Below are 13,495 nucleotides of genomic sequence, written 5' to 3'. Positions count from 1 at the left end.
ATATAGATAAATGCTCCCTTTAAATATTGACAATAGTAGTAATAATAACAGAGTTTAGAGCTTTATGGTTTATTAAACTGTCTTCACTCTAACTGTAGCATATTTGGATTAACTACAATCAACCTCAAAAATATAGTCTATAAAAAGCGCATTAACACTTGTAGTGTCACTGAGAGTAGGGCAGAATGAGTCTATAACATTATTCGAGGTTTAGAAATCTAAACTAGTTTTCACAAATAGGATGGAGGTGGCTGATGAGACACGCACAGATACACGTAAAAACGGGGCAGTGTGTTTGGGGGAAACCAACGCTGGCTTCAGAATCAGCAAAATCCATTCTCCCTTCATTTATTCCACTAGTTTCTGGGATTTGGAGCAAGTCACTTAACCTTCCTGGGCCTTATTTGTTATCAGTGGAAAGAGGGGCTTCTTACATTGCAGCTAGTTCTAAAATTCTCCAGGTGCTGTCACGGTGTAAGAAACATTCCTTTCATTTCTTTCACACTCTCACTACCATATATAATGTACTAGATTCTTTTTTTTAACCTCTATTTCCCCTCAAGTCATTTCATCCTCCACCATACTTCCAGGCTAATTTTTTTGGAATTCACATCTAATCATGCCTTTAATAGTGCCCCCCTAATTACAAAATAAAGTGCAAATTTCCTAAAATGACACTTTGACCTTTTATATTACAGCGTCGATCTTCCTGTCTTGTTTAATTTGGCTTTATAACTACCGTGCACTCTGTCAACCCACAAACAGCCTAAGTCCCCATTACACTTATGCCCCAAAAAGGCATGTTCTAGTCTTTGCTTTATATTACATTTTTACGTCTGTTTCCCACAAAAACTGTCCTTGTAGAAGTCGATATCACAGTTTTTTCTCCCACAAGCCTTCCCCATGGTCTCCATTCAGGACTGAAGATTCTGCCTCATGGGCACCATACGTATCTTTATTGTAGCTCCTGTTATTCTGCCTTAAACTGTAATTATTATTTGCATATTACTAGCCCTTCTCTTAAGCTCTGTTACTTCAAAGTGAGACCTTTGTAATTCACACAGTGTCTTGAATATTTTAGGTGTCCAGAAAATATTTATTGAATTAAATCAAAAGAAATCAGGGCATTGCCATCAAATAAACAAAAAATGGACAATTTCTTAACAATATGCAGAATGTGTTGAGGTTTTAGGTGCCAGACACTGTGCTAAGTTCGATAATAGTTCACTGCAATCTACACTTTATAAAGCATCTATTGGCACGCCCAATTTACAGATGAGAAAACTGAGACATAGACAGGTTACAGAGCAGGTGAGTGGAGCGCCCAGATTCCTACCCAGCTGCTCTAGTCCAGGAAATATGAGCTAAGCTGCTTTGCTCATGGATCTCCACCCACTCTCCCTCCCGACATTGCTACAATGGCTGCGGTTCCCAGACAGGAAGAGGATGCTGCAGAGGGTATGTGCTGTTTGAAAAAAGCCACCCTTGCTCTTAATTCTTAAATACTCTTAAACGGTTCCTCTGCCAGCATCTCCTTATGACTCAAACATGAAACTGCTTCTCCAGTCTAGTATCTCTCCTTTCTGGAGCTCATTTGACTTTCAGTTACCAAAAGAATTTATGGAGCTCCTACTCTTAGGTAAAAAGAAAAGAACGTTTATTGACTTTTTATTTAGACATTTCCCCATAAATCACCTAATTTAATACTCACAACCTCCCTGGGGATTTTTAGATAAATTTTAAGATGAAGCCCCTGCTCCAGTTAAGTTAAACAGCATGCCTGGAGTCTAAGTACAGGCCAGCCGTTGAAACCCGATCTGTTCCATTCCTGGAAGCACCAGCCCCACGGCACCTGCTGCCACTTTGGTACATGTCGCCATCTGGCACCAGTCTGGGGCTTCTCAGGAAAGGATGGCCCCAGGCTTCAGCGGAAAAGCCACTTTAAAGGACAGACGTGAGAGCGGGCCATGTGTACATGGGGTTTCATGACACTAAGAGCGAAGGGGTGGCAGGCACTTTCAAATCATACTCCTCATTGTATAGTAGCCCAAGGTCTCCGACGTTCTACCCTGGGAAGTTTTCTCCGATGTTATTTTAATTTGTTTTTTTGTTAATATCAGAAGACCCCTTCATTATATGTTGGATGTGGTCTGCTTTTATCTTCACTTCTGTTTCCCTTAGTGAATGACTTCGAATACAAATGTCAGGAATCGGGCACATCTAAAGCTCTCCTGTCGCGTTTTCGTTGGACGGCTTTCTCCAACTGCACGGAGGTGGCCCGCTGAATGCCTCTGTCACAGCAACTGCCATGGGTGGGCAGTTGCTCCTTTACTTTTCTCTCTTGCTCGATGGCAAGACCCTTGAGAGCAGGGGATTCTCTCATTCATGTCTCTGTCCACAGGAAGGACCCAACATACCGGGTATCTTCAGTGTAAAATAAATTAATGCCTGGGTGGATGATTTGAACAGAAATGTCAAATGTTTACACAATTCTTGTAGTGTAATTAGCATGACAAAAGAACAATCCCCAAGTAAAAAGATCCTTGTTTATTTCCACCATGGAAAACCCCTCTTCTGTGAATATCTAGAATTCTAATATTTTTTTAACATTAAAAACACAAGAAACTCAAATCAAGTCCTCGGAATAGCAATGGTAATTAATAGAGAAGAGCAAACAGACCTAATATAATGTTAAGTTTAATGGGAAAATTGTGTCCTATGTTTTCATGCCCAAGTATAAATTACGTCTTTACAGCTCTAAAAAGACTAATTACGGTCACTCAATGATCCAACAGTAAAGTTTAAAATAATGGTACGTGACTGCTTCATCACCTGAATATTGATCTAGCATTAGGCTTGGGGTAGTAAGCTTTGTAGTCACCAGCTCTAACCTCAGGTCCTGATTTGCTCCTTTTATATAATTAGACACTGAAGCATGTGTATTGTCTTGGAAAGCATTTTGTTCTTTGAATCTAATTAGAGACTAAGACCTAAGGCTGGGGACTTGCATTTCAATTCTTAAAAGTACTTGCCTTGAAATTTTTTCTTACGGCTGTAATTTCTTTACCCTTAGAACATATACTTGTGTTTTAAAAATATGGTACAAATCAAAATTCAATGCTACTAATATTTGGCAGGTACCATTTAAAGTATATACTTGACTTTTCTGAACTCATCCAATCTTCACTACACCCTTTTGATGGAGGTACTATTATTATCCCCATTTTACAGATGAGGTAACTGAAACAGAAAATTATATGATTTGTGCAGGATTATACAGTTTATCCACTAGATTATAAACTCAAGAGATCTAGCACCTGAGTTCATGTTTGCAGTCATTATACCTACTGCCTCCTGCTCACATTTTTTACCACCGAGCTTACCTTCCCAAAGACACTGAAAAATAGCAAAAAATAAATTAATATAAACTACATTTTTTTCTTTGTATACCATGACTGTCAGTCTACAATTTCTGCTGTGAGGGGTATTGTGCATATATTTTTTGATGTCTCCTAAAAAGTAAGATTTTAAAATACTCAGATTAAATAGTATTTTCACTATTAGTGAGATTATTTTGCTCACACAGAAAAAAACATCTATATTTTTGTCTGACCAGTCTTATAAAAGAATATAGTACCTTTGGGATCTGACACGTATTTATTAATATCAAAAGATAGGAATGAAAGGGGGAAATATTGCAGTAATGTCAGAGAAATGAAATTAACTAAAAATTCTGTATTTCAGATGTGGAATAAGAGAAATAAATTTCTGATTTTGATATTTAATGTGACAGTCTTATTTATATACATACAAATTATTGAATTAGAGACATCAGTATTTTTAAATTACTTTTTTGAGTTGTTTACTAAATTCAGGTTATCAAAATTACCCTTAAACCATTTCATTTAAGCACTATAGAAGTTTATATTTTCTATTATGTAATAATTTATTTATTTAACAAACATTTATTGGGTATATACTATGTACCTGATATATTTCATGTGTGCTGTAAATTACCCAGAGAAGGGATTTCCAATCTACTTTTGGAGATGAGCATTTAACAATGTCTCGTGAATCACTCTCTCCTTCCCAGCCTGACTCCTACACGCTTAGATCATACTTAAATGCACATTATGAGTCCACCTTTAAGATGAAAGATTTTGCAAGGCTGCTGAAGACTTTATTTATTTGAATGTATCTGTGCAAGGGGTTGATGAATAAAGTGATATGGAAGGAGGGCTGTTAATGTGGGACATTAATAACTTTTATTTTCCAACATCCTAAAAGTATTTTTAAATTAAACATGATTGTTTTATGTGTTTCATTATGAGATGCATCCAAAACTCATGAACAAATATACAAAACAAATACAGTGTAACATGGAATACAAGTACATATGACAAAGAAGCACATTTTGTTACTAAAAAATTAGTATCTAATAGCTTGCCCTACCATACCCACAAAAAATGGTCTTTGCTGTCATATGTTCCTTGTGTAACTAAAATAATTTTCTGTGAAAATTAAAACTCTAAGTTCTTTGTTTAAATGATGTCTGTCTTTGAAGTCTCAAATCTCACATAATGCATATGCTCTAGATGATAAAATGAGCGTAAGTATAATTAAGAAATTGTAGAATAGATAAAAAAGATTATACTGTATAGCACAGGGAAATATATACAAGATCTTATGGTAGCCCACGGAGAAAAAAAATGTGACAATGAATATATATATGTTCATGTATAACTGAAAAATTGGCTCTACACTGGAATTTGATACAACATTGTAAAATGATTATAAATCAATAAAAAATGTTAAAAAAAAAAAAGGCATAAGGACTCATAGGCCTTGGAGATTGACTTAATCTTAGCCTTTATCACCGCTTATTTTACAAGTACTTACTGGTTTGGAACCTGAGGTTGAGGAAACATAACCTGCAGACTCATTTACCGTCTTTTGGCTCCTAGGGGCCTCACTTCATCTCTTATAAACCCAGTGTTTTATTCAGTCTTTGACTTGGTTTATTCTGGTCAAAACCACTTTGTGACATCCATAAGGTTGTAGGGTGAGACTGTTTACTTTTCCTACCTGTCTCAGGAACACTTAAAACTTGATTTCAATCCTTTATCGTTTCAGATGACAGAGTAGTGCCCTCGGGTTTTTCAAAATAAAGTTGTTGTAGAAATTTAAAAAAAAAATACAAATGTCTCCTCTGGCTGGGAAAAGAAAGTTAAGGAAAAATATATGTTCATCACTACGAGTCCTGCTTTACTCCATCCATCCAGCGAATCTTTACTGAAATTCTACTAGAGATGAGGACGTACACCAGTAATGAGTCCATATTATTTCCATTAATTTAACCAAAAGGCACGTAGTAAGCAATCAATAAATATTTATTCAATAAATTCAATAAATTGCCATGACAGAACAAACAGAATACATCCTGGCTTTTATCTTGGCACCCCCTTTTAGAGTGTATTTAGTGTAAGACTGGTCTCTTTTAGACTATCCATGAAGGCCCCGTTTCTGAAGCATAATTAGAACTGTATTAAGTAGCAGTTTTACCTCCAAGGCACTCCTACAGCACGAGCTCTTGGTGAGAACATTAAGTTGTAAACAACATATCCACACAGACTTCCAGGGTCTCACTCCCAATCAACAGTCCGCTAGATGGACTGACACCTTGTCTACCTTTTCCTGAAAATGCATTGACTTTAATTACTCGTATTTACCCTTGTCTTTAATTTATACCTAAATGGTCTAATGCCAGTTTTAGAAGAATGTACAGAAGCCAACTTATTATAGCAAATAAGAAAGCAATTATTCTCCTTTATGCTGATTAACATAAATGTTTTGTGATTAAAAAACAACCAAACAGTGATGGACCTAAGAGGCAATTGATTCAGTGTCTAATTACGGCCAGGACAAAAACACCTCAACATTAATTATGTCAAAATTAGCATTTCTGTCCCTGGCTTTCACATTCCAAAATCCACTTGACTGAGGAGAGTACTCCATTCTATAGTTATCTGGAAGCCCATTTCTCAGCTGATTAATTCTAGAAGACCATCTAGAGATGTTCATAATTAGACATTTCATAGCTTAAATACAAATGTTTCTCTCACTGTAGCACAGGGGAGGCCAGCACCACCTGGATTTCAGGCAAGTTCTCGGACCTCCATGAGTCTCAGTTAATTTGTAAAATAGACTTAATAGCTACTCCTCAGTTGTATTTAAAGGATCAAATGAGATAATGTGTATGAAAAAATTATATTAAACCATAATAGAAAGTTCAAAGTGATTTTGTTACTAATGGTGTGACTTACATCCTCACTCCTCCCAAAGTTTCCTCTTTCTATACTGTCTGTCAGGGACCCCATGTCCAGAGAAGTCATTGTGAAATTATAGGTGGACAATTAGGCAATGAGAAAGAGAAACATCACTCCCCATTGTGTGCTCTTTAACTGTAACCATGCTTTTCAAAGAGCCTAACAATTTGGAAAAGCAGAAAATCCATTCATAACGTGTTGTTTAACGCCATGTGGTGCTATGCCATGTGGACCCTAGGTATTTAGATGGAACTTTCAAACAGCAGGCACAATTTGTATGCATGTAGAATTAGAATGATCTGTATTTTAAGTGTTATAATCCAGGGGGAACTCTCTAATATAAGGAATTATAGAAATGGTATAATTGCGAACAAGGCTGAGAACAGCAGTCGGGAGACTTGAGTTCTATTTCTGATATGACATGAACCATAGTGTTTTTAGGTAACACAGCTGACTTTTGCAAGCCACCATTTTCTCACTTGTGACGGAAGAATCGAACAAGATGTTCCTGGACTACATGATTTGATTAGACGTCATTCTGTAATAATACATTGCCTCACTTTTTGTTGTTGTTGAGAGGTTGCACGAGAATTAGCCTGTTGTGTGTGTGTGTGTGTGTGTGTGTGTGTGTATGTATGCTGGGAGGAAATCCCTTTGCGTAGTATCTGTAACACATTCCCAAAGCAAACAGTAACAATTGTGCCATAAATGCTTTCTATTTAACAAGCCAACTTAGACAGTTCAAATGCCTAAAGGAATCTAATCTCCATGGCTCGCTCACAGATGAGATACCCAGTACCCTCACATGTACTTCACTCCTACCTTCCGTTTTTCTCAGGCTTTTTCTCCTAATCCTCTTTGGCCCAGGCTTTCTGTCTGTCTGTTCTTTTCTCCAAACGCCATCATTCTCATAGACCCACACAGCCTACTCTTCTCAATTGTATTCCAGTTCCAGCTCCACCCACAGCTCTGCACTGAGTCTCCCTCCACGAGAATCTCAGGGGTACCATTCGTGCTTTCCCAAGGGAAGCATCTTTTTAGGTAGATAGTCATTGTGCCAGCTGCACCTCTGTGTCAGAATAAAGTCAGTTCCTTGAAGCAGGAGATGGCACTAACAAAGCCACGTTCAGTAGCTGAATGAAGAGAAAAACTCTACGACTCAGACAGAACCCCGTCATGACATCTTCCAAGTACTTGCCTGCAGATACCGCAGAGCTAAGCTCGCCAAGTCACGGCAGAGGCAGGTCTCCTGACCCCCCTCCTTCGTTAGGTTCAGTGTTATCATGAGAATCACGTGTGAGGTGGAGCCATGGAACCACAACGCAAGAGCGAGCTGGAGATGGACCCGCACCCAAATCATGGCTCCTTCCTTTAGTCGCTGTGTCCTCAGAAAGATACTTGGTTCTTTGAGTTACAGTTTGCTGATTTAAAAAATCATGACAGTCTTCTTGATTTTACCTTCTTGACACTACCTTAATACAATTAATACTACCTTCTGAGGTAGTTCTCAGGATTAAATATAATGTACGCACAGGGTCTGTCATATAAAGGGGGCTGGAAATTGACCATTCCTTGTTGTTACTAGAATTATTATTATTATCCCTTTGAGTTTGGTAGAAGTCACCTTTTTTTTTTTTTTCTATTACAGAAAAGTCAGACCAGGACTACTTGACTGTGGAGACACAGCAAGATCCTGATGGAACCTAGGAACAGTCAGAATTCCCTAACAGCAGGTTCCATGTTCAGCACTTGGTCGTGGTATTTGTGGAAATGTCCTTCCTCATGTAGTCTTCCTAAAACTTAGGGCTCTTTTATCGTCTCTCTTTCCTTTTTGTTTTTCACCAAAGAGCTTTGCACATTGTGACTGTAAAAGAGGAGGAAAGATTTGTCAGCTCATCTCTGTTGGCAGGGTTTGGACTACCTCTTTGAGCAGACTATCTATGCCATCCAGCAAAGGGAAAAACCTGCAGTTGCTATTTTGGTACGTGTGATGCAGAATGTTGTGATTTTGTACTTCCTACTGACGTTAAGTTTATGTAAAAATCAGCTAGCTAGATTTCCCAGCAAGAAGATCAAACGAGTTATATAATTTTCACATAGATCTTGAGCTGGAACAGAAATCTTGTGAATTCATGTTTGCTACAATTAAGATATTGTGATACTTTCCAGTGGGAAAAAGTAAAAATCATATTAAGGTTCTGTCAAGACACACTAATGTCTAGGTATGATGTTCAGACTGACCTAACTAGGGTTTTTCTGCTTAAACAGAGACTCTTTGAACTTCTTTGGGCAGGATGGTAACAGAGAAACAATGGCTTTTACTCCTCCACACCGTCTAGTTACTGACCCTAAACTGTAGTAATCAACCTGCAGTAACAAAATCCTGAAACACACCCATTGTTAAGTGCAACATTTGAATTAGTGAAAACTTTCTGCATAATTTCAGGCCTGCTGTAATGCTTCAGATACAGTGATTTTTGCATTTAATGGGGAGAGGATGCCCCTACTCCGTCTGTGTTTATGTGTGTGTGTATGAAAAACAAGAATTTTCAAACCATCTGCATCTCTAGCCCTATAAAAATATCTCTGCATATAGGTCAAACATAGTTCTTTTACCCCCAGAAAGTAAACATTAGATTAGTAATAAACAATGTATGCCACAAAGCAGAATGTTTAAATGAAAAGAATTTTTTCCCCATTTACTTATTAAGAACTTACATCTTTTCGGTTTAAAGGGTAATTTACAATTTGTTTATCTTACATACCAAATCAATGTGAACTCATATCTTGGAACAGGATGACTCATGAGCACAGAATTGTGAGTCTGAATACAGGTGGGACCATTGTAACGCTCTGCGTAAAGGAAATGCATTAGGCACACAGACAGCCAGCTTTTCTGTTCACCTTATTTGAGAGTTCCGTTCATAACTTGACCTTTCTTCTCCCAAGTTGAACAATGCAAAACAGAACTGTCAAACTTGTTCATAAAGCGAGGTACTGTGCTGGAAATCATCTAGTGTTTTCCAAATTACCATGTGATACTGATATATTTAATTACTGTCAACCATAAACCCCTTTATCAGCATAAACAGTTGGTAGCATAAAACCAAAGAGGTAAGAAAAGCTTAATTCTATCCATTACCTTAACGTTTGCTTAACATGGAGTCTGGTGGTGAACCGGGCCAAGAAGACTTGGTTTTAGCGACCAAACACGTCAGCCCAGCCCACACTGTCCATACCTGACACTGCAGAAGAGACTGGTGCATCCTGAGTGCCGACTCTGGCTCAGAAATGATGTCTGGTGTATTACATACTTTCACCTCATAAGATACTGTAAGATGTGAGTATTATCATTTCTGTTACCCATCAATATATATTTGATATCGCATCACATAGTTTTTTATTATATATGCAGACACTGAGAATGAGAGAAGTACCTTGGCCAGAATTATCCAAGCAGTATGTGGCGTAGGTAGTACATGAACCAGGTCCACCTGTCTGTAAGGCCCAGGCTTTTCCCAGAAGACCATGGTGCCGTTTTTCCTGCCATCATTCAGTGTAACCTGACTTCAGCCCCCTCTGGTCTGAATGAAAGTTGCCCCTCAGTTTCTAGTTAACTTCTTCACATTTCATACCTACCATGATGAGCAGCAATTTAAAACAGCTCGAACTTCTGGAAGAAAGGCCAAGTTTAACTTGTCCATGGTGTCACTGACTTGAGACCCAGAGATGGTTTTCTCCTCAAATTCTGGTCATTTTTACCTCTTTTTGCTACTTATTGTCTGAAGTAACAGAAAAGGCTTGAAATGTGTGCTTTGGGTTGATATGTGATGAAAGATTAACTCACGTTTCACTTTTGCATTTTAATTACTAAGGTCTAGGAGAATATGTTGCGAAGCAAAGTGCCATTACTCTCCAGCATTTTTACTGACACGTTAATTCTTGCTATATTTCTTCAGCCTCCAAAGGAGATACAAAGCTCATTCTCACTGGCTTCAGAATGAGTCATTCCAAAGGAGTTCAGTAGTGCATTCTGTCAACCCCTTAAGTAATTGGTGTACTAATGTCTTCTCCCATTTTCTAGAGGCTCTTCAGTGGTTCATCAAGCATTTAAGTTTCAGAGAGACAATTTGCAGTCCAATTTTGTATCTTTCCCTTTGAAATCTGTTACCCCTAAGACATCACGCCATAAATGCTCATTCCAACTCCATGACTGATAGTCTAGGAACCGTTCTGTACTTTGCCCTGCTCAGGAATTTGTAGAAGGCATCTGAATGGGTCAAAGTGAATGTAATGATTTGGGGCTATTTCCACACTCATGGAAAAGAACTCACATCTGTGAGATGTTTGTTCCTAGAGACCCATTTAAAATGCATTAAGAGGCATCTTTTTTCTTTTAAAATTTTAGTTTAAAAGGTAATGTACTCCTGTTAAAGGTATCTGAAAAGTCCACACATAGATTCTTTAAAGGCATATCCTTAATTCTCTGGCTGGCATCCTCTTTCATGAAAGTATATTCCTTGAAGCCATATAGCTACTATCCATATGTGGTCAGCTTCTAGCTGACCTCAGATGTGCTGTGTCCTGGAGGTGGAAGCCAGCAATTAACCGATTTCTCCTAAACAGATGTAACAGGTCTAGACGTGCATGAAAGTGTCTTCAGACAAAACCACAGCAGACTAGCCATACAAGTGGCCTGACAGGGTTGAACTTACAGGCAGGGAGCCTGTCTCTCTACCCCTTTACCTTTTTTATCATGGAATCTTCTGCTGCCACATTTGTTTTTTCTTGAGAAAATTGTTCATTTGCTTTCAACGAAATTATCTAAACCATGGCCTCAAAATCCCTTGTGAAAACAGGAGGAGCAAAAATTAGCAAATCAATTAACTAAATAAACAGGTCAATTTTTTATCCTTCTTTTCTATGGGTCATGGATGAAGGAGTCACCCATCATTTCTCTGAGACTTATGCAAATCACATACATGTTTCTTAACACTGAAACCATTTGTAAAATTGTGAGACCCAAGAGAAACTTGCAAATACACTGTTATCTATAAAAACAATCTGACAATGTCTCTTGTCCCAAGTTTCAAGGCAACGACTATCCCTCAACACAGAAAAGCCTTGCAGTCATCAAATACAGAACCTACTATCTGTACTTAGAAGTACAAAACCTCCATATTCAGCTGAAAAGACGGCCAAGGAAGGATATTTACAATTCAGCAACAGTCTTAAAATTCTCTATGCAATCCAGACTCTACTTACACAGAATATAGTTTTATACTTAAAACCGTATGATTTCAGTAAACCTATCAATCTTTTCACATCTTTTTTCTACCTATGATTTAATAAACCTCTTGCTTAAAAATGTCTTCCTAATGCAATGGACCACAGTGCATGGAATCACTGTACCTGTCAATCTTCATAGCCCTCCCATAAATTGTTCTTCCCTTAAATGCTGCATTTTGGTAAGTTAGAGGTTCATTATGAATACACCAGCATTTTAACTGCTTATGTATAATATTGCTCAGCAGAGAATAAATACACATGTACAAATCTTGCAAAATCAGATGATGTCACTTAGTTTTAAACTATTATGCATACATATACATATATACATATACATGTGTATATGTATATAATTTTTGTTAACCATGGCAAAGGGCCAATAGATGGATGCCTAGAGATATGGACCCAATTTTAGAAGCAGATGTGAGCACCACAGTAATTATAAAAGCGGAAGGGCTTTCCGGTTTTGTTTTTGTTTGTAATGAAACAATCAATACTCCTAATGCTGTATAAACATCTCCGGCCCTCATGCACCCCCCCCCCACACACACACACCCGGGGCATGGCCGTGTGTATTTCAATTCCTACAGAAAGCTCACAGAGTTCTAGATAACGTACTAGCAGATTGAGGACACAGATCTCGAAATATCAGCGTCACGGCCCCTCTGGGCCACGGACCAGGCTGTGCACATAGGCAGTGCCGGAGGGCCAGGGCACTAGCCCCACACTCACTCCCACAGGTATCTCCTGCCTGCAGGCCACCGAGCAGCGGCATCGCTCGTGGTAATCACCCCTGGCCGGCAGGCACTCGCAGGCACACTCGGGGAAGCTCCCGAGAAAGCTGGGGGGAAGGGGGAGAGGCGGGCATTTGGGGGCAGCAGCGCGCACCCTGGCGCGGTCTGCGCGCCTCCAACACGGTCCGGGACCCGAACTGGCTCCGGAGCCGCTCGGAGGATCTGCATTATGCCAAGGCGCTGGGCCAACTCACCTCCACGAAATAAAAGCAGGGCAGGAGGGTCACGCTGTCCTTGGTCACTTTGCCCTTTGGCCTCTCCTTCGCCGACATCCCTGCCGCCTGCCCGGGTCTGCGTCCTCCCCGGGGCTAGGTGTGCACAGCGCAGCCGAGGCGAGATGCCTCCTGCAGCCACAAGCGCCCGGCGCTGCTGATGTCACATTCCCCGCGGGCACCGCTGGAGCCAGCGCGGTGCAGGCGGCGCCCCCGCCTCTCCCCGCCCCTCTTTGCAGCAACCCAGCGGCTCCCGGAGCGGGCAGGTCCTCTGCCTCCCCTCCTCGGGCTCCCGCCCCCTGTGATTCTCGGCGGAGATGTCCAGCTCCCTCCTCCAAGCTGTTGCTGCAATGGCTTCTCCTCGCTGCCACCCTTCCTCCGCGCTCCACCGCCCTTGCCGGGCTTCGCGGCGGTCGGAGCTTGACGTCAAGAATCGGGAAAGGGGGATGCACCCCCTGGATTCTGCAACAGCGGGGCTGGAGGCGACCAGGCACCCACGCCCCCCGCTGCCCCGCGCCCCCGGAAGCCTCCTGGATCCCTCCAGGAACTCAAATTTCAGTTTTGCTGGCGAGCAGAAGCCCGCTCCTGCGCACTGACCCACAGCGTGAAAGCCGACCTCTACCTGCGCGAAATTAAAACTTGGATCCCATATTGAAAAGCAGGCCGTGGTGGGAACTCGCTGAGAGCTGGCCTCTATCCGGGAATGACCTCCCAGTCTGATGGTTCTCTGCCTAGAAGTCTCCCTGACTCCCTACAGCACTAACTCCCCTGCTGATGAACGCTCACTGTGGCCTGTCTGGGAGTGGGGCGGCACCAGTGGAAGCCGACGTGTGGGCATCCTCGCTGAGCCCAAAGCCCAGGTACGCCCTTAGGT

The 13,495-nt window shown here is 40.5% G+C and overlaps 1 protein-coding gene across 1 annotated transcript in view; it reads right to left on the bottom strand.

The window, feature by feature from the left end:
• Nucleotides 1-13,095, bottom strand: part of PLPPR4 (phospholipid phosphatase related 4) — a 32,854-nt gene extending 19,759 nt beyond the window's left edge. Inside the window, exon 1 of the mRNA XM_010975291.3 lies at nucleotides 12,604-13,095. Within this exon, the coding sequence (XP_010973593.1) occupies nucleotides 12,604-12,681 (78 nt within the window). The 5' untranslated portion in view covers nucleotides 12,682-13,095. The remainder of the gene's footprint in view (nucleotides 1-12,603) is intronic.
• Between the last annotated feature and the right edge of the window lie 400 nt (nucleotides 13,096-13,495).

This window comes from Camelus dromedarius, chromosome 9 (assembly GCF_036321535.1).
Source record: "Camelus dromedarius isolate mCamDro1 chromosome 9, mCamDro1.pat, whole genome shotgun sequence".
Taxonomy (NCBI): domain Eukaryota; kingdom Metazoa; phylum Chordata; class Mammalia; order Artiodactyla; family Camelidae; genus Camelus; species Camelus dromedarius.
The sequence above is the reverse complement of the archived record's forward strand: the minus strand, read 5'-3'. Positions and strand labels throughout refer to the sequence as shown.